At 43.2% G+C, this 26,585-nt stretch overlaps 2 protein-coding genes across 3 annotated transcripts in view; both read left to right on the plus strand.

Annotated features, from left to right (window-relative positions):
- Positions 1-19,175, plus strand: part of kif19 (kinesin family member 19) — a 34,854-nt gene extending 15,679 nt beyond the window's left edge. The window contains exons 3-20 of one of the 2 annotated variants that reach the window (XM_030401250.1): positions 6,088-6,198; positions 6,299-6,386; positions 7,737-7,873; positions 11,193-11,318; positions 11,414-11,608; positions 13,432-13,578; positions 13,690-13,812; positions 13,936-14,092; positions 14,187-14,361; positions 14,465-14,663; positions 14,751-15,021; positions 15,831-15,955; positions 16,048-16,211; positions 16,300-16,405; positions 16,927-17,050; positions 17,154-17,629; positions 17,815-17,983; positions 18,075-19,175. In XM_030401250.1, the coding sequence (XP_030257110.1) occupies positions 6,088-6,198; positions 6,299-6,386; positions 7,737-7,873; positions 11,193-11,318; positions 11,414-11,608; positions 13,432-13,578; positions 13,690-13,812; positions 13,936-14,092; positions 14,187-14,361; positions 14,465-14,663; positions 14,751-15,021; positions 15,831-15,955; positions 16,048-16,211; positions 16,300-16,405; positions 16,927-17,050; positions 17,154-17,629; positions 17,815-17,983; positions 18,075-18,202 (3,021 nt within the window). In that variant the 3' untranslated portion in view covers positions 18,203-19,175. The remainder of the gene's footprint in view (positions 1-6,087; positions 6,199-6,298; positions 6,387-7,736; positions 7,874-11,192; positions 11,319-11,413; positions 11,609-13,431; positions 13,579-13,689; positions 13,813-13,935; positions 14,093-14,186; positions 14,362-14,464; positions 14,664-14,750; positions 15,022-15,830; positions 15,956-16,047; positions 16,212-16,299; positions 16,406-16,926; positions 17,051-17,153; positions 17,630-17,814; positions 17,984-18,074) is intronic. The other variant, XM_030401251.1, reaches the window with a different exon arrangement.
- A 1,431-nt stretch (positions 19,176-20,606) lies between these two features.
- On the plus strand, positions 20,607-25,414 carry LOC115571757 (uncharacterized). The gene is made up of 5 exons (XM_030401328.1): positions 20,607-20,730; positions 21,837-22,481; positions 22,571-22,771; positions 23,137-23,266; positions 23,481-25,414. The coding sequence occupies exons 2-5, from the start codon at positions 22,088-22,090 to the stop codon at positions 23,950-23,952; spliced, it is 1,197 nt and encodes a 398-aa protein (XP_030257188.1). The 5' UTR covers positions 20,607-20,730; positions 21,837-22,087; the 3' UTR covers positions 23,953-25,414.
- The last annotated feature ends 1,171 nt before the right edge of the window (positions 25,415-26,585 follow it).

The raw sequence follows: 26,585 nt of genomic DNA on the forward strand, positions 1-26,585 counted from the left end.
TGGCTGATCCTTGTGAGGATATGAATATTTTAGGAGCCTCTTTTTTTCATCGCCAGTGTGTAAATTCACGCTCCGACCATTTGTTTTGTCAGCCCCCCAGGGTCACGTTAAACTGAGCCAAGCCCTGCATCCAAAAGAAAAGTGCATGTAGCATGTGATGTCCATTGTGAAAAGGGACAGCATGAATAAAACTGTTAAAAATGACACCACGTTTACAGAGGCTGTCGACCAGGAAATTGCTTTCCTTTTCAGCGGTTCATGCAGTTCTTCTTCAGGCTTACAAGTGTCAAAATTGACGTCTCCTTTATTGGCAGCTATGAATTAGTTAGGCAATAAGGGGTGATTGGTCCCAGTAGAAAGAGCAACAAGATGCAATTTCGACCCTATTGGAAAATCTGACACACAATATTATTAAACTGGACCCTAGTTGAGAGATTTCTTTGTCTGCTGATAATCTTACCTTTGAAATTCATTACTTCTTTCTTTAAGTGGCTGAAAGGTCAAATAAACTAGCCGTCATCGTGGATGTTTAGAAATCAAGCTGAGGACTCGCACTGTTTTTATCTGTCTATTTTCAACTGTCTAATGATAATCAATCAATAATTGTCTACCATGACTAGCTAACGATTAACAATAAGAGGTTATAGAAACAGATAGTGAGCAAAAAGACAAATATATCGCTTTTAAATTAGTTTTCGAATTAGAGTCACAGCCATTGTCCCAGTGATTAATTATTATTGTCATAGTTGCAGCTACTTTGTTCTTCAACAGTGGCACCAGAACCAGTTAGACGTTTCTATTAATCTTATCAGGTTCTATGTTTGCTCTACTGTGCCAGTTGTGTTTGTAGAGTGGTTGCTGTGCAGCTGCTCACTGACTCACACAGCCCAGTTTCAAGCCTGTTGAATTCATGATTTAGGCACAACAAATGAAGAGGGCTGATTCGTTCAACTTCTCTGGAGGCTGATTCTGCCGATTCCAACATGCTGATGACTAAGCTGATCTTTGTGTTCAACTGTTCCTTATTGGATTCTGCTGTGTGACATGGTTTGTCAGTCCATGTAAAAATGAATCATAGGCTTCATCCAAACGTAGAACATGACTTGGTAGTGTATGTTGCTTGTAGCATATGACATAGCTAAATACCAAGATGAGGGGTTAAATCAAATAACCATTGCAACTGTAAGAACCTCTGGACCTGAATAATCATCATCACATAAAAGTGTTGAAACCAGTTCTTCTCATGTTGGTTTGAACATCGTTTGACATAAAACTTTGCTCTCCTCAGTGCGTAAACATGGATAGGGAGCAGGTAGTGGACCTGAATGTTATTGTAAAGAACCAACAGACGTCTCCCTCTCTCATGCACACTGCGTGGGAGTGCTCTGGCCTCAGCTCTCGTGGTCAGTCATGCCAGTTGCCAACCTGCTTGCACGGACTTGCTTGTTGCAGAGGACATGAAATGGCGCTTTCTTTGTTGCTATGTGCATATGAGTACATGTTTCCACGCAACTGTGTGTGAGAGATTTAATGGTTTCCATGAGACTGCCACCATTCCAAATGCTCCTTAACCTGTTCTGTAAACCAGACGTCAACACTCTGCAGCTTAGATTGACCTGTTCTTCACCTGAGTCTTTTGTTGCTCCGAAGCCTCTTAATTGAACCCAGAGGACAGTTTTCTGAGAAGGGCACCTGTGTTGGCAAAGTACAAAGTCATTATTGGCAGCAAAACCCTGAGGCACATCCCGTCTTATATCACCACACAGTGTACTGTCATCAGAGCCAGCACCTTACAGTCTTATCAGAAGACCTTAAGAAAATTAGCGGTATAGAATCTGCCAGAGCAGCAGCTGCTGTGTGTGCATGTTCATGGGTGGAGCTGTGGAAGGTAATTCAAGAAACACGGATGACAGACGGGACAAGAGGTGTTATCAACACCCCTGGCCTTTAATGATTTTCCCAAGTGCATGCACACCAACAAAATGTGCATGGATGCACACACTATTTGATACCTGCTATACTGTACATGCAATTACGTAAGAGCGTTGTTACGTGCTCATCAGCTTTCTCAAGGAACACAATTGCATACACACACACACACCGTGCACATTGTAACAGCTGCTCACGCTATGCTGGCTAGATTATCTCCCTGCTTTTGTCTTTCATCGACACTTCACATACTCACGAGGCCTGCTGCTGAAGATTATTCTCATTATCAGTTAATCTGCTGATTATTTTTGCCCAATGTGATGACTTCACAACTTTTCCAAAGAGAACATGGACACAGTTGGATGTTGTGTTGAATGTCAGTAATCAATAATTTTTTTCTGTTGCCTTCAGCTCTGTAGTGCAGATCTTTCTTTGATCTGTATTTATGTTTATGTAGTCAGACATGTTTGCTTTGGTGCTGTATGATCCATAATCACATCACTGCTGTACTCAAGCAGTTATCTGAAAACAAAAGCACAAAGATAAGACAGAAAAAGATCTATTGTGTCTTGTGCTGTAGTGAAACACAGTATAAACCTCAGGCAGAGTGGGAGGTGATGGGAAAGAGGTGGTTGTGATTCATATTTTTGTTGTTTGCCAAGTTGGCTTGTGACTATTTATGTTCAATTATTGGTAATTAAGGACATGATTGCTAATGCACTTGATTTAAAGACGCTTTGTTTATGCTCTGTTTACTGGGCATTGGGCCACTATGTATTGATTAAGTCCTAATCAGTTTTCTTTGGTAATTTACTGCTGTGAAGTGACATTCTGGGAAGACAACATCTCACTCGACCTAAGAAACAAAAAATACTTGGTCTTGATTTAGTTCAGTTAAATAAGTCAATGGAGAAAACTGCATCAGACTGTTTTTTCCGATGCCGAAAGCTTCACATGGTGGACTGAAAGCAGCCCAGTCGCCAGGATAAATTGTTGGTATTTAATATTTCTGCAGACTACTAAAACATTCACATTTCTTATGTCATACATATCATATTTTAATTTCTAGTAAACATGCCGTATCACATCTACATTACAAGTTTATGACCAGACTTTCATATCAGAAGTTGGAGGGGATGGTGGTGGAGTTGCGGACGAGAAGACTGCCAAACGAGTGACCACAGTTTGAGACTGTTTAAACATTTGTAAGTGTGACACCACTGGATATTTTCCTGGGGACCTCAGGACAATTTCCAGTCATGATTGCAGCGTCCAAAACAGGTATTTTAAGCCAAAACATGATCTTTACGTGATATTTTTGATATATTTTACACCTAAACAGTGCATAAGCATGGCATTTTTCTCAACATAAGAAATTATATGAAATTGCTACATAAAGGAAAGTTTCAACAGATCCATGCTTTGAAGGCACGTACGTTGCCAACACTTATTTTGGTGACGATCTTACAAAGTAGGCAACAATGCAAGTCTGCTGCTGACCTTTGTCCTCATTATCATCCTTAACATTAATCCTCATCTCTCAGTCTCTGCCGTTTCATGACGAACTTTTACTTCCTCTGACTATACACGTATTAGTTCTGAAGGTCATCGGACTGGCCAAGATTAAGTGGCTTAAGTGCCTCTGATAGTACTCCCTTCTTCACATTGTCTTTCCGGTGAAATGCGATCAGAACTCGTACGTCATTGGAGCTGGAAGCTGTGCAAAGTAAAGTTAGAGGAGAAGCAGGAAGTTAAGAGGATGGGGAGAAAGAAGAGGGAGGGAGGACCAGAAAGAGTGTAGCATCACCTGCTGCACATGCTACCCTCTTCTCACGTGTTGTCCTTGTGTCATTCATCCTCATCTTCTGTATGTGCATACTATGAAAGGATGTATTCTACTAGAAGAAAAATTAAAGGTGTTATGGACACAGTAAAGGAGTACGGTGTTGCAGACATTTCTCCCACCTCGCCGTCTTTCCTCCCGCTCCCCATCTCAGCTCTTGAATTTCAATCGAGAGGCTTCAAAGTGAGCGGCTCACTGGTTGAGGGGCTCATCAAACAAGCCGGGTGCTTCAGCGTTACAGCCCTCAGAGGGCTCTCCAGGTCCGGACGGAGCTGATCAGCTGAAAAACCTGGCAAACTCCCAGCTGCCCCACGGTCATATCTGAAATGATCTCGAGGGTCCTGTGTGCCATCCTGATTTCTATATTATTATTGACTCTGCTAAGTGCACAGTAGAGCTGCAGTTAGTTTCTATACTCTTATAAACAGTTAATCATTTCAGTCATTTTCCAAGAACACTTGCTGTCTCCAACTTCCTCAATGTAAGGATTGGCTGCTTGTTTCTGTCATTTATGAAAGTAAATGAAGAGTTTTGGACTGTTGGTTGCACAAAAGATTCAATGTATTTATTTTTTGGACATTTTATCAACTGAACAATTCATCACATAATTCTACAAAGAATCAGCAGATTAAACATTTGTGGCAAAAAAATATTAGTTTAACCATTTGCAGAGCATGTGATACCAACCCACGACAGTCTGCAGGGAATACTTTTCCTTCAGCTGTCAACAACCTGTCAAGCTGTTTGCACCCACTCACTGTTGTCTGCTGCATTATAATATGTTTTTCAGCTGATGTTATGTTGCACTATTCCCTTAAATGTTCTTTTGGAGAGCTGTGACTTTTGGTGATTATTGTTCTGGCTAAGGCTTTTTTCAAACAGCTCAGTTAAAACGATGATACGTCTCGATGCCTGTTTTCCTACATTGATTCTGCTGTTCTGACACGTGCACAAAAAACACCTGTTCACTCTCCTTCAGATGCCACAGTATGAATGTCCTTCACATGTGAGCTGATGGTCTTGTGTTCTATAAATAAGATTTAAAGTATAGCAGATGGCTTGAGTGGATTCTCATTTCATAGATGCAAGCGTCTTATGAAATGTTGTTGATCTGAACAGGGGCTGTTTTTGTCGGTGAGTCGTACATTGGAGACGACAGCTTCCACTGACATTTCTTACAATTCATAATTCAGACAAAGAGCTTTCACTTCTGTCTGTTGGGTGACACAAAAACTACTGAACAGATTTCCCTAAAACTTGGATGGAGGATGGACCTCGACCTAGAATAGACCGCATTATATTTAGATGCAGATCAGGATAAGGGATTGGATATAGGTTGTTTATTTCTATCACTTTTTTCACCGTCCAGTTCTGTCCTCAGGGAATAATGCATGGAAAATGATAAGGCGTATTAAGGTAGCTGATATCTATGAGTGAGTACATTTTTGATGCAGATCCTAGATCTGGTGAGCTGAAATTACAGTTAAGCACTCATGGGTAAGCAGTTCTGGGATGTATGTGTTCCACTGAGTGCCATTCTCATTGGTGTAGGTCTCAAACCAATTATAGGACAACTATGGTAACAGTATGAAAAGACACCTAAAGTATGCAGACGCAACAGATCCCTGAAAATATCAATAAATGCTTGAAATGTCCCCCGAACATAAAACTTCACTAAACCTACTGAAAAAAACAAACTTTTGTATTATGACAGTAACATCCACAATAACATGAGCTCATCTAATCCAGCTGTGTGGGTACATTAAACAAACAATTTTGGGAATCATTGCAGTAGATAAACCTGCCAGAAGCTGTCAGCTATGAATGTCTGATTTGTTCTGAATGTTCTTGGTGTACACCAAAGTGTTTTCAGCAGACGCACACATCTGCAACAGAGAGCCATCTGTATCTTCTGTTAGCCAGCCTTGACAGCTGACGCTCCAGTTGTACTTGCTTTTCTAATTTCTCTTTTGCAGCTTTACGTAACACACAATGATAATACCAGTAAACAATAGCAGAGGCTCCAAGTGGAAATTTCTGATCTGTGATTTGTTCAGTCGAAGCAGAGCTCTGTTGAAGAGGTGATTTCAGCAATGTTCCAACTATCCTTTTCACATTTTCAAGCTAAACCTCGACTCGTTGACTTCGGGCACATTTGCTCATTAGCCTAACTTTCCCCAGTGATTGACAGGAGACGCATCATCATGTTAATTGGCTGCTCAGACGTCAGAACGGGCTTGGAGATGTAACACCCACTCATATTGTGTGCCTCATTTTTTCCTCTCTCCTGTCTTTGCCCTCCTCCTCATCATTAGATGGTGGTTCTGATGGACCCCATGGAGGACCCAGACGACATCCTGCGTGCCAACCGCTCCAGGGAGAAGACTTACATGTTTGATGTGGCGTTCGACTACTTAGCCAGTCAGGTCAGTCAAGAGTGAAAGTTAAAATGAAACAAAAACTAAATTAAACAAATGTGTTTCGAGAACTTGAACCCTTTAAGTTTAATTTCTTCTTCATGTGCAGGAGGAGGTGTATCGAGCTACAACCAAAGGGCTGATCGAAGGCCTCATATCAGGCTACAATGCCACCGTGTTTGCCTACGGACCCACAGGTTTGTGTGTGTGTGAGAGTTAGTGTGTGTGTGTGTGTGTGTGTGTGTGTGTGTGTGTGTGTGTGTGTGTGTGTGTGTGTGCGTGTGTGTCAACGACGCACTACGCACATGTGTTGGCTTCCCTGGTGCATAATCTCTCTCTGAGTCAGCACTCTCAGGAAAAAGGTGAGGCCTCTTATTTGCACCTGTTTTGGTTTATAATTTAAGTGCAAGTCTGATTAGAAAATGACGAATGCTTTACCTCCCACGTATCCTGTGGGTAGCGACAGATTGTCAAAGAACAGTCGAGCACCATTTCCCCATCAAGTTATCCATCTGTCTCACTGACTTCTTCTGCCTTCTGTGCGTCCATCTGTCTCAGAGATTCACAGCTCTTTGTCTCCTCTTGTAGGCAAGTAAACAAGAGTTTTAGTGTGCGTTAGTGTTTGCTTTCCTCCACGTGGTCGTCAGTCAAGGACGAATTAGGACGACACATCCTGAACCTTTTGTTATAAGGACATAGTAAACACTTAGCACCTTCCATAAGATGGTTTGGTCTAGAGTACAGTTTTTACTTTTATAAAAACATTTGAAATAACGTATATTTTAAAGTGGTATATTTAAAACCACATTAATTATCTTTTGTGTCTCACCTTATTCACTAGTTTTTTAAATTGATTTTTCTTTCGTCTTTTGTTTGGTCCGGTCTCCCAAAACTCCTGAAGGAAATATAATTAGCTGCTAAATGCTAAAACCAGCTAGCCGCTAACTTTGTCCGTCTGGTCTGGTGCTGACCAGGTAGCATAAATTCGTGTGCCAAAGTTTTTATTGCTCACAACAGATGCATCTGAAAGCAGGTGAAGGTGGTGAAAAGAGCCAGATCAGTGAAGTTACACATTTACAACCAAAACAAGGAGCTGAAAGACATCAAAGCACACGCTGCTGAGTCGGGTGATATTTCTCTGTGGGTTTGTGGCTGCAAGGGACACCTTTCACTTTATACAGTCATTTATCTATTGTCTTTAGTGTATGAAATATTGATGAGGGCAGCTTGGAAACTGGCTTAAATTTGACACAAGCCACTAGCTTGAACAAAAGTTTTAACAAACTTAAAACCTTACATTTAACAGTGAATCACAAAGTGTTTTATTCTTCTATCTTTTCAATAGAAACAGTTTACAAAACAAAGAAAACAATGTCAGGGATAGGTGATGACAATGCACACAAAAGCCTGTAGATTTAATAACAATATGGAGAGAAATGGAGCTGAAAGACAGACGACCCAAGCTGCAGGTGTTTCATGCTTAACTAAGGGGGTAAACACCTGTGCATTATAAACAGATTTTCATAAATGTTTGTTTCTGTTTGCAGGTTGTGGGAAGACATACACCATGCTGGGGACTGACAAGGAGCCGGGAATCTACGTTCGAACGCTGAACGACCTGTTCCGTGCCATCGAGGAGACCAGTGACGACATGCTGTACAGCGTATCTATGTCCTATCTGGAGGTCAGCATCGCACCTTCCATAACTGATCTTCAGATATGCAGTTCAGTCATGTCGTGACGCGTCTCTCTGAAGTGTGGCTCGATTTATAGTAGTCGTTAACTTGATTTCTAAGAGATCAAAGATTTCCTCTGATTTCTTCACATTTGAATTGCCTTTATCCATCTCTGTTTCTATCAACGTCACAATTAGAAATGCTTCTTTCGCCGTTGGCTGTTCACACTGATAAGATCTGAGGTCGTTAGCTAATGACAGTTGCAGGTGGATACTGCTGGTGTACCTTTACCATAGTCTGGCATTCGTTTCACATCTGAGACGAGCTGAGCAGGCGTCCTCATCCACCGCCCTGTTAACACAGATCACCAGACTTCACAGAGCACATCATTTCCACACTGTGTCGTTTTGGTGTTTTATTTCACCTTGTGTGTCTTTTATATCTCATCTCTATGTCCTTAAAAGGTATTATGTAAAGCACTTTGAACAAAGGTGCTGCTATGCCTTGTTAAAGAAAACCTTGAAATTAAAGAACGTGTCTTTCTTTACAGTCGTTTTTGGAAACGGCAGCCGTACAGTCAGCAGTTAGTGACAGAGATGTGTCTGAAAGGCTGTACAGCAAGAAGCAGCAGTGATCCCACCACTTCATTGTGTTACAGTTTTATCCTGTCAGCCTTTTCTTCTAGCGTGTCTGCTTTCGTTTGTTTTTTCTTTCTTTTTTTCTGGCAAATTATCAAGGACTGAATACTGCAGAGCCACATTTTCTTAGTTTCGATTCTAAGTACATATAATGATCACCTATTATGTCTTGGTCTTGGTGTCCTTTGGAGTTCAGAGACTATTGATTGATTCATCTCGCTCCCGCTCATGACATAGAATGAGCGGTCGTGCCTTTTAAGAGCAGGGTTTTTTTTTCTCAGAATATAGAATGAAGCGAGACAAGGTGACTGAAAACTTAAAATTGCTCAGACTTTGTCAGCATAACTTCTCTCAGGTGAAGCTCGTGTCACGGCCTGAAGAAGGAGTTATTTTGTGGCATGAATAGAGAGTTATAAAAGAAGGAATGCAGGAATTATATGACAAGACCATCGCTCAAAATCTGTTGAAAGGCCAAGGACGTTTGTCTTTCTTACATCTCATTAAGTGGTAATTCAAGAGCACCATAGCTTGGACAAGATGTACAAACATTGTCAAACTCCAGTGGCTTTATGTAGCATTTTTTTAAAAACAGGAAAGACATCACAATAAAACAATTTCCAGAATCTAAGATGATGTCTCGCCATAACAATATGATATCAATACTGATTATTGCTTGTAGGTGTGGAGTGATCTTTAGTCCTGTCCTTTTGTGCTGTGAAACACTCTATATATGAATTTAATTTATATTTATGATGTGTTTGTCTGAGTGATGATCTCAGCCTTTGTCACTGGAGGATGGATGGACCACGGATAAGACTGCAGGCTGTGTGCCCGCTGGCCGTGGTTCTAATCCTCAATACTGAGAAGTGTGTACAGCTCACGCTGTGTGTTTAATGACAAAGCCGTTAATACAGTCGCATCGGACAGAATGGAATCAGCTCATTTGTCTCTGATAGCAGTAACTGAGTCACACTGCTGTGAATCATATTCCTATTGTAAATATTGGGTTTTCTTGACTTTGGACAATTTTAAATAATTAATGACTTTCTAGTGTATATGATATTTATAGTTCTGAATGAGGTTGTCCTTTTAAAAAGCCTTTGCAAGATACACTTCTGTTTATACCTCTCGCCATCCACGTAGCGGAGATTTATTTTTTAAACAGAGGAAATAATATAGAAATGTGAACTGTGGAAATTGCTTACTGCATTAAGAATCTGTTTTGTGATTTCAAATGCACAATTTGTCTATTATACTTATGCTCCTCCAAATCAGTCTGCAAAAGATGGCAGGCGGTGTGAGAATGAAAATGAGTCAGATTTGTTCCATAATGTTCAGCTGTCAGGGTGGAAGGGATGAGAGTGTGAGAAAAGAGAAAAGGGGTGAGAATTAAAGAAAGGGAAGGGACAAAGGCAGATGATGAATATGACCTTGTATAAAAAGAGCAAACATGAAAAGAGCATCAGAAATGGAAATGGCACAGTGGCAGCAAATGTTGCCTGCTAAGAGAAAGGTTTGCATCGTTGAAATAACATTTTGTGTTTTCTATGCCAAAAGCTGTCATTATGTTCAATGATTGACAATGTTATTGAGGCTTAGCATTTTAGTGGCACTATGGGTGGGTGGGAGTGAAAATGTTCTTATTAAAATGCCAATCATTGAGTCTGGATGTTCTGTGACCTATATCGAACTCCTGACACAAGGCTACGTGTGTGTTTGCTGTTTCCAGGGAGCAATCTGTTGCCGCAAAGAGGTTAAACCACATTTTACAGCCTCACAGAGCGATGTGCACACATGTGCTCCTTTTCTTGTATAAATCACGTTTTCTTTCACACGTGCAATCTCTAAAACACACGTGTAGAAACATGTACAGCGGAAGCGAATAAATATGCTCTGCAGATAAAAAAAGAACCTTCAGCTATTCTTTACCATGTGCACAGTGCTCGCTCCATCTCTACTCTTATGTTCCTTCTGGTTTCCTCAATGGAAGGAGAAACCGTTTTAGCTTCTGCGCATGTTAGCATACTCAAAGCACCATTGTGCCAAAGTACAGCGTCAAAGAAACCACAAGCATGACTTATTCTTGGTTTGTACAAACCAGTACTGATGGAAAAACTAATAGAGGAAATATTAAACTGTCAGTGTCAGTCAAAGCATCCTGCTTTCAGAGTTGGTAGCTGGGGTCTGCTTGACAAATACAAACTGCCTCTACAGCTCCAACCTCCCAGTGGTTTGTCATCCAGTGGTCACTTTCCAGGATGTCACTTCCTGCACTGAGCTTTTAAGTGGGTTTAGCTGCTTTTGCTGCACCATCCATGTCAGTCCAGAGAAATCACCGGAATTTTATTTTTGTGAAAGAAGAGCACTGACACGGGCTGATGACAGCCTGCCACCCAGCAAGCTGTGGTCTCTAAATGACAAGTTGCTGAAAATATAGCACTAGATGTTTTTGTACCAGGTTGGGGTTTGTGTAGGAGGCCTGAAAAGACTGAATGGAGCCTTTTAAATGGACATTAACGACCTCCCAGTTGATTCCTTTTACTTTAATTCAAAGAAACATAACTTAAGGATGTCAAGCACTTTACATCTTTCTGACCTGCGCTGCATTTAACTATGCTTCACTGAGACACAGCTCTGCTTCATTAATTTTATTGCAGGTGCCATTTTATATTTCTATCTGTCTCTTTAGATCTACAATGAGATGATCCGGGACCTGCTGAACCCGTCCTCGGGCTTCTTGGACCTGAGAGAGGACGCTAAAGGAGTGATTCAGGTGGCAGGCATCACAGAGGTGTCGACCATCAACGCACAAGAGGTCAGATAAGCTTCCTAACTGTGCATGACATGACTACTGATCTATTTAAATCACAACATTCAGTTGGACCAAGAGCTCTGCCTGTGCGTTTTCAGATCATGGAGTTGCTGATGAAAGGCAACAAGCAGCGCACCCAGGAGCCCACAGCAGCCAATCAGACGTCATCTCGCTCCCACGCTGTGCTGCAGGTGGCTGTGAAGCAGCAGAGCCGGTGTCGCGATGTCCTGCAGGAGGTCCGCTTCGCACGCCTCTTCATGATCGACCTCGCCGGCTCTGAACGAGCAGCACAGGTGTGTGTGTATAAATACTCAGTCAGGAGGTTTTTAAATGTCTGAAGTGATGTTTCATTAGGAGCTGTACAGGTGGACGGTTTATTTGCTGTTCTGAATGGCTGCTTTTACTTTTCTCACCTACTTTTCCGCCAAATTAAAGTTGAAAGACTTCACTTATGTGAATTTACATACAGTGTTTCCTGTATTAAACATTACACATGTATATCCTCCAAACTACAAGGGCCTGCTTTGTGAGTGTGTCTAGACTCAACAGCAGTCTGCTCACTGGGGATGCTTGGCAGTGTTTCTTTACAACAGTCCAGAGGATTATGGTTCCAGTAAACCTCAGGAGACTTTAATAAAAGCCTCTTTACATCTGCCATTATGGCCCATGATGCAGTTTATTAAAGTAACAGACCAGCCTTTTGGCTAATGGTTTACCCAAAATGTCGGATGATAACAATAATAACTGTAACCATCATGTTGCCGATCGTCCTCTTCTCTCTCTGTGTACTCAGTAAGATTATTATCTCAGAACATGGTTGCATATTAAATTGTTTATTTTAAGTGATTAGTATTTGATTGATTTTACGACCAGTAGATGATTAGCCGCTCTGTTGGGAATAGTGTCTCTGGGTTCACACACCAGACAGGAGGAACACACTCACTCTCTGTGATCTGGTCCATTTTCTGAGTAGTATTATTGCTTTGACCGTCTGTAACCATCAAGTGGGCATGTTGTGAAGAATTTGTTCAGATCGTTGTTAGCAGCTCAGGTTGAGTTTGCTCTTGTCGGTCAGATGAATTGCTTGTCATAGTCGCATTTTTTTAACAATTCAGTGTCCTTCCACACCACAGGAACAACATGCAAATGTTCAATGAGTGAGAGCACTTATTTACCGTGGAGACTGTTTGAAAGGTTCACGCTCATACTATTGATGAATAGCACATACGGCCTCCATTGGTAATTGAGCAGAACAGGGAGTTGTTTGTCACTCGAGGCCACAGGGAGCATGTTCCTACCTCCAAAGACGAGGAGCGCATGTGGTTAGTTAGGGTTGATTTAGTTCAGCCAAGTATTAATAGACCAAACGTAGGAGGCGATGCCATCTCCTGGACAGGAGTGGAAACAGCCCATAGTCTGTGCGTCCAGCAGAGGGGATGCACGAGGGGTTTAAAGCCCTCAGAAGGTTTCAGTTCTTAAGGATTGCTCTGTAATGTTAAAAATAAACAAAGGCAACAATAAATCAATACATTTTATTTAAAGTGCAGGATTGTCATGCTGCATGGTCCCAAAACAGGATAAAGCTAAAAGTAGAGACATAAAATATTTGAAAGTAAGATTAAAACATATCAAACTAATGGGGGATGTTTGAAAATAAATAATCATAAAGAAAAAAATGAAACAGCCATATTAAAAAATACAGATTATCAAAAGTGAAAATAAAACAACCAGGTTAAAACATCAACCTGATGGACCCGACTAAATAAAGAGGTTTAATTTGATTTGATCAGATTTGAATGACATCGACCAGACAACCAAAATCAGATTTAAATGTTGCCACATTCTGATTGATTCATGGAAATATGTGACATAACCTTTTCCTGTCTGAGCAGCCAAACTTCAAACGAAATACAGAAATCCCTCCAGTTAAATAACTGACATTGTAAAATACTGCGTTTGCTTTCAGAGCCTTTAACACTGATCAGCTTGGTGGGTTTGTTTCATATCCTCCAGCTCTTATTACCCTCATTTCCTATCAGCTGTCTTCTGCTCTAATAATATGATCAAGTGAAATTAATGAATACCACTTACACCTCTCTGTCTGTCCTTCTGTTAGACTCAGAATAGGGGTCAGCGGTTGAAAGAGGGCGCCCACATCAACCGCTCCCTCCTGGCTTTGGGCAACTGCATCAACGCCCTGAGTGACAAAAACGGCACCAAGTACGTCAACTACAGAGACAGCAAGTTGACTCGACTACTGAAGGTACAGCGATCTGAGACTTTCCAAGAGACCAACTCATAACTCATCATGAATACTGTATTGAGTCATTCTGAGGTTATTTATGTTTTATATTCTCATTTCTTTAATCGACAGGACTCGCTGGGCGGGAACAGCCGAACGGTCATGATAGCCCACATCAGCCCCGCCTCTGTGGCTTTTGAGGAGTCTCGTAACACGCTGACGTACGCTGACCGTGCCAAAAGCATTCGAACACGGGTGAGCTCAGGACACGTTACCTTTATCCCTCACTGCAGTTATATCTATGTGAGAAAGAGTCGACTGGACAAACTTATCCAGTCACTGTAATAGTATTTACCCCCTCATCTCTGTGGGCTCCAGGTAAAGAAGAACCTGATAAATGTGTCATACCACATCGCCCAGTACACCAACATCATCTCAGACCTGCGCAGCGAGATCCAGCGGCTCAAGAAGAAGATCGCAGATCAGGCGAGCCGCCAGCTCAACTCAGACCGGGCAGACATCCGCCATGTCCAGGGTAAAGTCTTGTCCACACTCAAACACATGAACCACATCTGCCAACAGAAGCTGTTTCCTAATTTCTGTATTTTTACACTCATTCTCCTCACCAGCGGAGGTCCAGGCCCACTCCAGCCACCAGAGTCGGGCGGAGATGGACCAGTTGAGGGAGCAGCTCCTGGATGCCTTTCGCCAACAGATGGAGATCAGGAGAAGCCTGATGGAGCTGGAAAACAGCAACATGGAGATCCAGATCGACACCTCCAAACACCTGCTAACCATTGCAGAGTCAGTGTTGAGGATTTATATGTCTGTCTCATTCAACTGTAAATTATAAACCAGATGTTGTATAAATGTTGCTGGAGGTTAACATGTGTTTTTTGTCTGCTAGCTGGGAGCAGGAGCGGAGTAGACGCAGGAGGAAGTGGCGAGCTGAAAGGAGAAAGGAAAGTGTCAATAAGGACGAAAGCGAGAAGGACTCTGACTCTCCTGAGTCTCCTCCAGACAGCACAGAGACCCAAGAGGTGGCGGTGGCCCGAGAAACCCTGGTCACACTCATGGCTGAACAGAAAAAGATCCAGAAACAGAAGGTGGGATTCCTGATCTGCTTTTAAAACTAAGAAATGGTTGAAATTGTTCACTAATCTTTAACTGTTCTATTCCTGCGTATCTTCAAGGCGTTGCTGGAGCGCAGGTTCTTGGAGCTTCGTGATCGGGCGCGGCGCCTGGAGGAGCTGCTGCCCAGACGAGTGAGCTCAGAGGAGCAGCGGGAGGTCCTGTGCCTCCTCTGTAAGGTCCACGAGCTGGAGATCGAGAACGCAGAGATGCAGTCACACGCGCTGCTCAAAGACAACGTCATCCGGCAGAAAAACTTTGTGGTGCAGCGCTTCGAGCAGCACAGACACCTGTGTGACGAGATCATACAGCAGCAGAGACAGTTCATTGATGGTGAGCGTCAGCATTACAACAAACGGCTCTACTTAATGTCTGTTGTTGGATTGGAGCAGCAAAAAGGGGTAAATTGATTAGTCGATCAAAAGAGGCCTAATCCGTTTACAAACGTGTCGAAAAGGTTTGTGGGTGATGCGTTCTCGGTACGTCTGAACTCAGTTCATCGACACCTTGAGAAGTCTGCCACCTACACAAGAGTTCTGTTTGTTGATCACAGCACAGCTTTAACACAATCCTACTGTCCAGGCTGTGTGATAAATGTCTCCAGAGGGTCCAAATGTTCCCGGCTGACTGGATCTTGGACTTCTTGCAGGGGAGGAAGCAGGTGGTCAGATTTAATAGCAGGCTCTTAAGTGTGATCGTGAACACTGGCGTCCCACAGGGACGTGATTTGTCTCCACGGCTGAACTCATTTTACACTAATAACTCCCCATCTGCTACATTAGGATGATCCTAATGTTCCCTAATGTTCAAACACCAGTTTAGACGTTGACATAGTAGACTAGTGTAAAAGAAAACCTTCAGAACTGAGCATGTTCTCATTTCTGTGTATAAATATGTCTTACAGTGTTGATTGAATGTGACGGGTTCAAAAGTTTTCATACAATTGATGGTTCAAGCTTCTCAACTGGTGGATTATTTGTTTCTGGTTGGACAAAACTAAACGTGATTACGGTTTTACAGACCAACAGTTAAATACTAGATAAAACACATAATCTGCACATTAATTGTTAATGACATCAATCAAATGAATTACCTGTGTGTGTGTGTGTGTGTGTGTGTGTGTGTGTGTGTTTGTGTTCCAGACCACAGTCTGCTGGTTCCTCCACACCTCCAGGAGCTGTACGATATGTACATGAGGGAGCTGGATGAGAGGAAACTGGACAGAGCCATGGCCCTGGATAAAGTGACCACCAGACACACCATCAAGGTAGCTCCTGCACGACAAACTCAAACAAAGCATTACAAATGTGAAGATATTGATAAGGTCTGTGTGATTGATGTTAATGCTCTCTTCTCCAGGAGGGCTCGCTTCCCAAGATCACCCTCCCCGGTCAGGCTCGTGACAACATGCAGGACGTGGACTCAGACCAGGAGAGTGTGCGCAACATGTGCTCTGATAACAGACGAGGCCAAGCCAAAATCCGCCGACACACTCTGCCGCCGATTCTGCCCGAACCTGAGCTGTAAGAGGACATCTTTTTTCAACGTCTCCTTGTTAGAATTTACAAAGGACTGAACTTAGTCATTTCTCTCTCTGTGTCCCCGCGTCAGGGATAATAACAGAGTCTTTAAGAACAGCCCTCACGCCAGGCAGATGAAAAACTCGGCTGTGATGACGCCACCTCCCATCCACATTAACGGGAAGGGCAACAGAGAGGTGAGGACAATTCTAATAGGTCTGGTTTGTTCCAGTTCAATAGCTATCCTTGAGAGGGGCGCCATGCTGTGATGAATAATGTCTCGTCCAGTTTTTCCTTTTCACTTCAGGCAATGTGGGCTCCTCTTTGAATTAAACTTACATCTCCCTCTGGTAGAACATTTTCATTTTCAACCCACGCAGCTCCATTAAAGAAGCTCCATCTCCAGCAGCTGTAATAAGTATCCACTTTCAGCTCATGCATTCTGGGTTTTTATCCAGCTTCCCTGAGTTGAATTGTGCAAACCAGCAGAGTTACATCTTTGTTGGAGGCTCCAAATAATATTACCTCCATCTGATCTCCTTGCTGTGAAAATGCATCAGGAGTGTGACTCATAGACGAGATGAAACAAGAGTTACGAGTGCAAGAAACCAAAATGCCCCATTTAGAGTGTAATTTTGGAGAGATGGACCCAGAGGTGATTAAGATGGCACTGACATCACTGAATGTCTGATCATAATGTGGCATCTCATGTTCGCAGCTGCAGCCGCTGCTTCCTGAGAGCTCTCTGAGCTACAGCCATCTCAGCCACAGTGTCAGCAGCCAGCTCGACTCATCGCCCGAGAGCAGCGAGGCCGGGGCCGATATCCCTCTGTCACGAACTGGTAAGATGTCCAGACGAGTGTGTATGATTTATTACTATTTCATATAAAAACAAAAGTAATGCTTCTAATGTGTTTCTCCCAACACAAACCTGGACATTCCCAGGATTGTATCTATTGCGGACAAGTAGATACGAGAGGATACAGAGAATGAGTAAAGTAAAAACAGAAAACATCTCCCACGTCTCCACAGAGCGGCAGCAGATCCTCAGGGGAGTCCAGAACATTGTAGTGAAAGCAGCCCGTCGTCGCTCCAAAGCTCTCGAGGTGGATGCTCTGCGGTTACCGCCTCCCCCGTCTCCCCTGGACCCAACGAAGCAGAAGAGCAGCCTCTCTTTGAGCGAGGCGCCCCCCAGAGGTTTGCCACAGCGGCGCGGCAGGCAGCCGAGCCCCGAACTCAGACACGCCACCTCGGACGACAACCTGTCCAGCAGCACGGGCGAGGGACCCGGCCTGCAGGTGACCTGGACGCGCCCACGTTACCGCCAGGTCACCACCAAGAACCAGACGCCACGCGATGTGGACTTCGAGGCTCGCCGCAAGAAGAGGCGCTCACGGTCTTTTGAGGTCACTGGTCAAGCAGTGAGTATTATAATGTTATAGGAGTAGAATTTAAATTCTTAGTGCCTTCTCTATCCTGATGTTATCCTGGTGTTATCCTGATGTCTCATGATGTTTTCACACCGGCCTGAGCAGCAGCTTATAAGACTGTCGTTTGGTTTTGGTGAAGTTTATATCTCATAATTTCTCCTTCTTGTCGCTCACAGCTGCCACAAACCAAGACAACCACGGCTCAGAGGTTCCGCCCTCTGGACAGCACATCAGACCCCCACCTCCACAATAACACCCTCCCCCAGGCTCCTATGCTCCGCCCCCAGTACAGAGGGGTCCCTCCTCTCGCCAAAGTCAGGGCCCCCCACAGCCTCCAGCAAACAGGTGAGATCACTCTCTCTGCCGATGTAGACTAACTTTACTCTTTAATCATCTTTTTATTAAGCTTTATTTTTCATTTCCTGTCCGTCTGCAGGCTCCAATGCAGAGTCCTCCACAGCCCACATAAATAACCTGAAGCGGGGGCCCCAGCTGCGGCAGCCCCAGCCCCTCCTCTACATCACCACCACAGGCACCGGGGGCCAGCGCACACGCAGACACTGAGCCTGAACCCACATCTGAAGCTCAACACCAGCACTGATAAACCACACCAGCTGAGCCTGGAGGGGAATCCTCTCCTCCAACAGAACCACCCAAACCCACTCCATTAACAGGAACAGTTCACCTCTCAGTGACACATGAAACAGGACTGTGAGGCAGTATGACGGAGAGCGACCAGCTGGACGCCTCCACACAGGCCTCCTCTGTGCTTCATCGTGGACACTGAGCGACGGCGCCGGCGGGCTCTGAGACCTGCAGACGCCAAAGATCGCCATACGTGTTCTGTTCTGTCACGTGTTTCCACGTTAGCTTGCTGTCGTGCTGGATTATGTGTCGGGATGGCGTCGAGCTTACTGTGAATGCAACACCGTACTAATGTTTGTGCATTATGAGTATATACCGTTTGGTAAATTGTCCGTGGTTGTAATGGAGACCAGAAACTGAAACATCAGGCTAATGAGGATGTTTGTGGGGCTCAACGTTACAGTAACAGTGTGAGAAAAGGTTTTATTAAACAAATCATGTAGAAGCTGAGAGGATGTTGCTCTGGAGGCAATGTAAAGAGATCCGTAAGGAGAGAATGGCCTACTGTCGAACTGTTTCAGCATCCGTTTTTCTTGTAGTGATGTTGTTTCAGTTGAATGGCACATTAATACTTGCATAAAAAACCTTGATGATCTCATTGTCGTGCACTTCTGTCCTCTCACACGCCCCGGGTCTCTGCCTTCTCACCCAAATGTGACTGTTGACCGTCACGTCTGTCCGTGTAGATGTAAAGTACCACAAGTTGCTTTTTTTTCCAGGTTAGTCGGTTGTGTTTTTAATGAATTATTTAACTGTTGCCTTTTTTTTTCTTGTAAGTTGTTGTCATTGATATTGTTTTCATAATTACTACTTTCTATGCTTTATTTTGTACGACAACATTTTTTTTTTATTTGTACCCAAATAAATTGAAACAAGGCAAGTGACGAGGTGATTCTCTGCTGTCAGTTCATTTATTTACAGCCTTGGAAACTGTTGATTGCAATTAAATGTGACAAACAAACAAATGTGTGAGGGTTTAAATCCTCTAGATGGAGCACAGTGGCCACATTTGGTCAGCAGACAGCTAAAGTACGACATCTGGTGGAAACTCCTCTGAATGACAACACATACGTTTCTCCTGAAAGAGAAACTTGAGGAGCTAAATATCAAATTTATAACTCAAGTGATCTTACTAATTTCAAGAATTCTTCTGCAGTTATTTCCAGACACCCCGAGACTGATTATTAGAATCTTTAGAAAATACAGATCAGGATAAATATGGTAACAATTGTCTAAACAGTGTGTAAAGGGTGATTTTTTGTTTTAAAGAACAATATTTGGGGTTTAAAAAGACTATTTCAGTGATTAAAAAACTGCTTTTGGACTGTAAAATTTAATTTGATACACACTGGAACTCTGAGTATGTCACATGTCAACATCAATAATGTAATAACACAAGCTCAGAAATATTTATAGTAAGTGAATAATAAGTGAATAAACAAACTGTTCTCAGAGGAAAATAACGTCCTCAAATCACAGTTTATATTTCCTGCACTCTGCCACCTTTCTAGCCACAAAGTAAAACAGTATGAAACTGTGTCAACCTTTATGTTCCTGTTGTTTATTCTGTTTATTCAGTCATGAAAACGAGAAAGTTTAGGGGTGAAAGTTAATCAATGACGATCTTTCTCTTCTGATTAGAATTTTTACTTCAAAACTAGAAAATGCACCTTTTATTATTACATGTATAACAACGTCCATGTCTGCTCAAGGAATAATAATCACATATGTTAATGGTATGGGTCAAAACTAAAAGTGTATATGGAGTTTTGGAGCAATTTTCACAAGGTATAGGGATGCAGAGGGGCTTTAAAATTCACTATGTTGATGATGGTTATTTATTTATTTATTTATTTATGTATGTTTGTAGAAAGGAAAGACAGTTTAGACATACATGTTAATATGTATGGTGAGGAGTAAGTGGGTGCTGGATAATACTAATTACTTAAAGGATTACAACATATATTCTTAATTATGGGAACAGTACATGTTTATAGAAGACACAATAAATCAATATATGAGCTATAATACATAAGATAATGGTTGATAAATTAAATAATATTTTGCAGGACACATTTGGTTATAGATAATATATAATTGTATGTTTATATATGTATGTGTATTATATGTTAAACGAGATTTAAAAGACAAACAAGTGAATAAGTAAAAGATTTCATCCTGGTGTAGTCTGATAAGCCTGGACCGGAAGTACCGCCTCCAGTTTTCAGTTGACAGCGCTCTTGTCCAATGAGAAACCGCACGTCGCGTGACTGACGTGCCGACCGACCAATGAGCGGCGGGATTACGGCTCCGGAACGGTAGTGCTCGTACGGCTGATTTGCAACCCGCCGAAGCCTCAGCAGAGACGGAGGGAAAATGTCGCTGGCCTCGACGCGGACCGTTCTAGGATCAGTGTCCTGTTAGCGAAGAAATCAGAATGCGATTCGGTGAGTGGGACAGCCGTCACTACTAGTTGCATCCAAGGTTAGCGGTTGAATTTGGTCCGTCCCGTCCAGGACCGCCGCGGTTCCGTGTGGTTTTTGTGTGTGTGTGAAGGCTTCAGTTCGGCCTGGTGCCACAGAAAAGACCCGGTCGGAACAGCAGCCGCCGCCTGGCAGCCATGATGAATGTTAGACCCCACAGATGAAACAGTGTTGATGTATTCTGCAGCGTTAGTTCGTAGCTAGCATAAAAAACAAAAGTCAGTTTCTCATCCCGTGACAACAAATCAAACATGATCTCAGTTGTGATTACATGTTTATACAATGGCGGATGCAGAAGATAAAGCTCATCTTTGGTGTTGTGTTATAAACTTATGAGTTAAACACACAGAGACACAAACTACACACACACACACATAAAGAGCAGACATCTTGCTAGTTTATTTGTTTGTTAGGGTTCAGTAATCAATTTTTGCGTATGTTCATTCTTTAGTTTGATTATTCTTTCAATCAGATTTTATTTTAAGAGCTATTTGTTTTGTTTTGGTTCAGTGTTGCCGCTCAAATCAACATTTCCAGCATTTATCTTGAGAAAAAACTCCTCCGTATGCTAATGGAGAAGCTACAAACAGCAAGCAAAATAAAGTTAGCAGCTAGCTGGTGAACGCAGCTCAAGAGCCGGATATTTCCACCTTTTTAGGGCCGGTGGGGACCAAAATGGAGCCAAAAGTACGAATATTGTGATTCATCAGGTGGACTTAAACACACCAGAAAATCAGTTACAGGCTTCATATTATGCTAATATTCAGGTTCATGCTTTTATTTGTGGGTTCTAGTAGAACAGCTTTACATATTTTAATTTTCAAAAAGCACATTATTCCCTTTACACACCATGTCTTAGCTACGTAGTGAGACAAGACACGATGTAGCCAATCCGAGGCAGAGTAGGGCGGGTCAAGCTGTGCAAGGTAGTGTGATTAATAATAACAGCAGAACTTTGAAAGCAACTTTTTCATAGTGGCCAAACCGTGTAATTACATCGTCACGTGATCCACTGTGGGCCTAAAAGACTTTTCCTCATAAATAATCAAGATTCTTCTTTTTTCTTGCAGAGTGAAACTTCTGCTGTGCTGTTGCCATGACGACTAATGAGCTTCATGAACAAAGAAAGTGAACGTATCGATGTGGGAGGTTTCAGTTTGACTACAGGGAGAATCAGCTTACGTTCCTCTTCTGTCACGTCAGCTGTTTAACTGTAAAATAACAGAGGTGTATTCTGTAACACTGCATGGACCTCTGAGGTCATCGGATCTGATAGTTACACCTCCTCCCTCAGATAGAAAGGTAACATCTCAGTGAAGACATGGACCCGTCTGCTCGCGTGGTGGGTCTGGATGCTCAGGGGAACATGGTTTTCACTGTAGTAAAACCAGTTATGGGCATCTTCCAGGTGTCTTCGGAGCAAACGGGTAATGTCGCACAAGGTGGGATGGGGCTGCAGGGTTTATCTGAAAACACACTGATCCTCCCTCAAGCACAAGGCCAGGTCCCGCTAGACCAGAACCAGGTGGAAATGCACAACATGCAGCATCATATTCAGCCCCAGATGCAGATGTCTGCCCCAGTCCAGACTGAGGAGGTGCCCCAGAACCAGGAACTGGCAACAAACTCCAGCACAAATTCACAGTCCTCTACGCAGATGCCTTTTGCGGAGGTGTCGTCACTCCTGGATCCAAACATGAAAGGATCGAAGGCTCGTAAGTCTCCAGTCGTTGGTAAAAAAAAATAAATGCTATTGAATCCAAAATCCTGCTGTGTTGATTCGCCTGGTCCTGTCTCATTTCAGGAAAGTATCTCATCTCGTACGATGAAATCAAGCGGCGCCTGCAGGCTCCGGAGAAGATGTCCCTGCGCTCCCTGGCAGCCTACACTCGGGTCAGCAGAGGCCCGGCCAGCAAGAAAACCCTCCTGGAGTCACTCAGCGTTCTCGGACTCACGCCGAGCACAACTACCTCTGTTTCCTCCTCTTTTTCCAAACTCACTGAAGGTGACGGACTGAGGACAGGGACGGTTTCCCCCGACATCAACAACAACATATATTCCCTCCTCTTACCTCTGTTGCTCTTTATCCATCTAGATTGTTTTGGTGTGAGCTGCCAAGTTTTGGAGATATGAGCTGTAGATCTGTAGAAAGTCTCTTTATAGAAATCATGACCCAGTTCCCAAAATAGTTCCTACATGATCCTGCTCACAACAAGGTCCTTAACGAGTAACCGCATCATGGTTTCAGGGATATATATATTGATTTTGGGGTGAACTGTCCCTTTTTAATGTGAAGGAATGTTTGAATTCGATGATGTGGAAGAGACGCGTGTACGAGACTAACCTGTGTTGTAATGTGTGTGTGCTCAGGCGACACCGGAGCTTTGTGTGACGACATGAAGGACTTCGCCCACGACTACATCGACTACAGCAGCATGGCGAAACAGCTGATCCCCGAGATCAATACAGTTCAACACTGGTCGAAAATTATTGAAACCAAGTACGTATTGTTTTTACTTGTTCTAACATGCCATTAAAGCTGCAGTATGTAAGAATTAATGTCTGAAACACTCAACAATGAACAGAGATTATCAACAGCCATTGTGTTGAAGCTTCCCATCGCTAGCTGCAGGAAGCTAACAGAGCTAACAGCTGCTTCAGTTAGCAGCAGCAGTTAGCGGTAACTCGTATAACAGCCCCTCTTCTTCTCTCAGGAACCACCTCGAGGATATGAGAAAATGTTTCAAGGACCCGGACAACAGCGGCGCGTTTGACAACGTCACGCACGGCCTCGGTCTGGGAATGCTGGACGTCGCTCTCGACATGATCATCATGGTCATCGAACAGCAGATTCGGATTCTGTCCGGCGCGGCGGCATCAGATCCGCCCGACTCCGGTCCGCCAATGCGCCGTATCCGCAGGCGCCACCGCAAAACCCGCCCGAATGACAACGAGAAGTCCAACAAGACGCCCGGAGGAGTCAACGAGCAAGGGAAGGTCATCTCCAAAGGCAAAGGGCGAGGTCGGGTCCGGAAGAAGAACAGGCAGGAAACTGGAGCTGCTGGTCCGATGGAAACCCACGAAGAGCCGGGCAAGCCAGAGGACGTGGAGAGTAATGTCCTCACTCTGGTTTCTGTAGGATACGAGACTGTTTCCAGCGGTCTCAACACAGCTGGAACTGTGTGACAGCCGGTCACATGACGGGCTTAAAGAACCAATTATGGAAACTCAGCGACGGGTCACTGACGCTGAACAAGTCGACGTCCTGTGAAGGAGATCGATGTTGTGACGAGCTCAGTGTCACATCTGCATCCACATTTTGGGATATAACACTCATGAGCTTTCTTGCTGAGTCACATGACAGCCAGCAGCTGGTTAGCTTTAGCCTAGCTTAGCATAAAGACTGGAAACGAGGGCAAACAGCGTGGCTCCGTCCAAAGCTAACACGATAAATTAACACTGATCACTGGGAGGAAAAAGTTCTGATATATCGGCTGATATTCACACTTATCTTGCATTCAGTGCTGATGTTTGTAACTGAGTGGGATGTTTTACAGATTAACAGTAAACTTTATCATCCATAAAGTTGAACAAAAACTGTAAAGTTCCCTAAAGAATTGAATCATTATGACTCAACCAAATGTCGCCTTAAAAGCCCAAAACCTTTAATATTGTCGTACTGATGTTCTCTGAAAGGCCAAACAGAAATATGTTGATGTTTGGACATTTATTTTAGGATTGTCAGTGGTTTTACAGGGTGTGATGTAGCACTACGTCTTGAACGTAAAACATTATATTGTTATTTGTTTTTAATAGTTTACGACCAGAAGACAGAAGGTGTTAATAATTTACTTTCTGGCATGAAGAATTTGCGACCTTTGGACGGAGCCGGGCCACAGTCCCTCCTCTAACACCTCAACAGTCTCAGTCCTCCCCCTAAAAATTGAGTTTCAGAGACTTTATTGTGTTCAGTGACTTTTAAAGAATGAAGAAAACCTATTTGTAAATTGTCTAACCTATTGTTAGGTTAAATCATTTTAAAATATACTTTTAATGCCCCCAAAAGTCTTTGAAATGTTGTTTTTATTTCTTTCTCTCCTCCATTTCTCTGCATCTCTCACCCCACGAGAAGAAATGTGACAGAAACATGTTGTGAGAACTAAAAGAAAGAAAAGATTGTGATAATTGAGGAGAAATTTGGGAGACTTGTGTCACTGGGAGGAAACCTGAAGAGGGCGATGAACAAGGTGACGTGTATGGTGAAGTATTGGTTCCGTTCTTTATGCTAAGCTAACCAGCTGCTGCTAACGAGAGACGTATTTATGTTCCTGTTCGTGTCCAGTTATTCCTCTACGGTGTTTCTTTACCTGCAGGTTGTGAACATTTGTCGTCCGAGTCAAATCTAAATGTTATTTTTGTATGCTGTGTTTCCAGTCAGCTGATGTGTGTCAGTATAAACACTGAGGAAATGTGCGACCCGTCACGCAGAACAGAAACGATTTGACTTCTTCTTTGTGGCGGCGGCACGACGTCTCCTGTCGTATTTATTGTTTAGATTTCTGTCGTTCTGTTCTAGATTGTTGAAAGTGTGTTTTTACCGGGAGCCTCAAGAGTTGAGTGGACTATAAAGATTTAATTTTCCTAACTACTCTGACTCTTACTGTCTTATTTGTCTTTAAAACGAGTGACTTGTTGGATTACAGACCTCTGATCATACCTGTGTGTGCCCCAGCAGCTGCCAGGTCCTCACCTGTCTGTGTTGTTGTTATGGCTGTGGATTTTCTAGAAGCTGAAAGGCATTGTGGGAGATTGTTTTAGGGCTCAGCGGAGTCAGCCAAGTGCTAATACCTTGCAAAGGCACACACACACACTCATGCAAAGGTGCAAGAGGAGGGAACAGCTTTAGGAGAGGATTTGCTGTGCATTAACCCTGAGAGGGGACACGGAGCCAGCTGGAGTACGAGGAGCTGCAGACGGACGAGTAGAAACATTAAGACAATTTAATTTAGCGCTCAAAAAGCGAGGATGGGTCAGGAGGGCAGCGGTGGGGTGAAAGTGAGGTGCAGAGGAGCAGCAGCTGACGACTCCAAACACTGGAGTGTGTTTACGTGAAGATGTCGGCCTGAGAAAGTGTCCAGCAGCTGTGCAGAGCCGGAGCAGGATGGGACACCACAACGTTCCGCTCATGTACACCTACGCTCGCTCCCACAGGGATAAACACAGATCCGGTCGGCTGCAGCCGTCCACGCCCAACGGTGAGTGAAACACAGCCGTGATGGTGACAGTGTAGGTGAGCAGAGATCAGCTGTAACGTGTCTGTGGCTGCACGCTGTGTTTCACTGATCACACGTGGAGCTGCTGGTGCTGAGCAGCTTAGATGGACAAACTGAGGGTCGACTGTCTGCCAGCAGTCGGTGTGAAACACCTCAGGATGGTTAACAGGCTGATTTCAGTTGACTTGATTCATTAGTTTAAAGCTAACGTGTCCAAACATATTGAATATTAAGTGTCAGTCTGAAGAGTTAAAAATGTGATAGCATCTTTTCCTCCCAATAATAAAACCACAGAAACAGATTAATTGTATTTTTTACATTTATTTGAAACATCTGCTGGTTCAGATTTGATCTGATGTTGTTGTTGTTGGACCGTCCTGGTTTAAAGTGTTATTATGAGACCGGATGTTAACGTGACCACGAGGAACTTATGATCATCTGAGGAATCAGAGACTGTTTCAGAAACACGTCAAAGTTACGTATGACCCAGTATCGATAGTAATTAATAATGTCTCAATATCGATAATAATTAGTAATCAAAAAAGA

This window comes from Sparus aurata, chromosome 20 (genome assembly GCF_900880675.1).
Source record: "Sparus aurata chromosome 20, fSpaAur1.1, whole genome shotgun sequence".
In the NCBI taxonomy this organism is placed as follows: domain Eukaryota; kingdom Metazoa; phylum Chordata; class Actinopteri; order Spariformes; family Sparidae; genus Sparus; species Sparus aurata.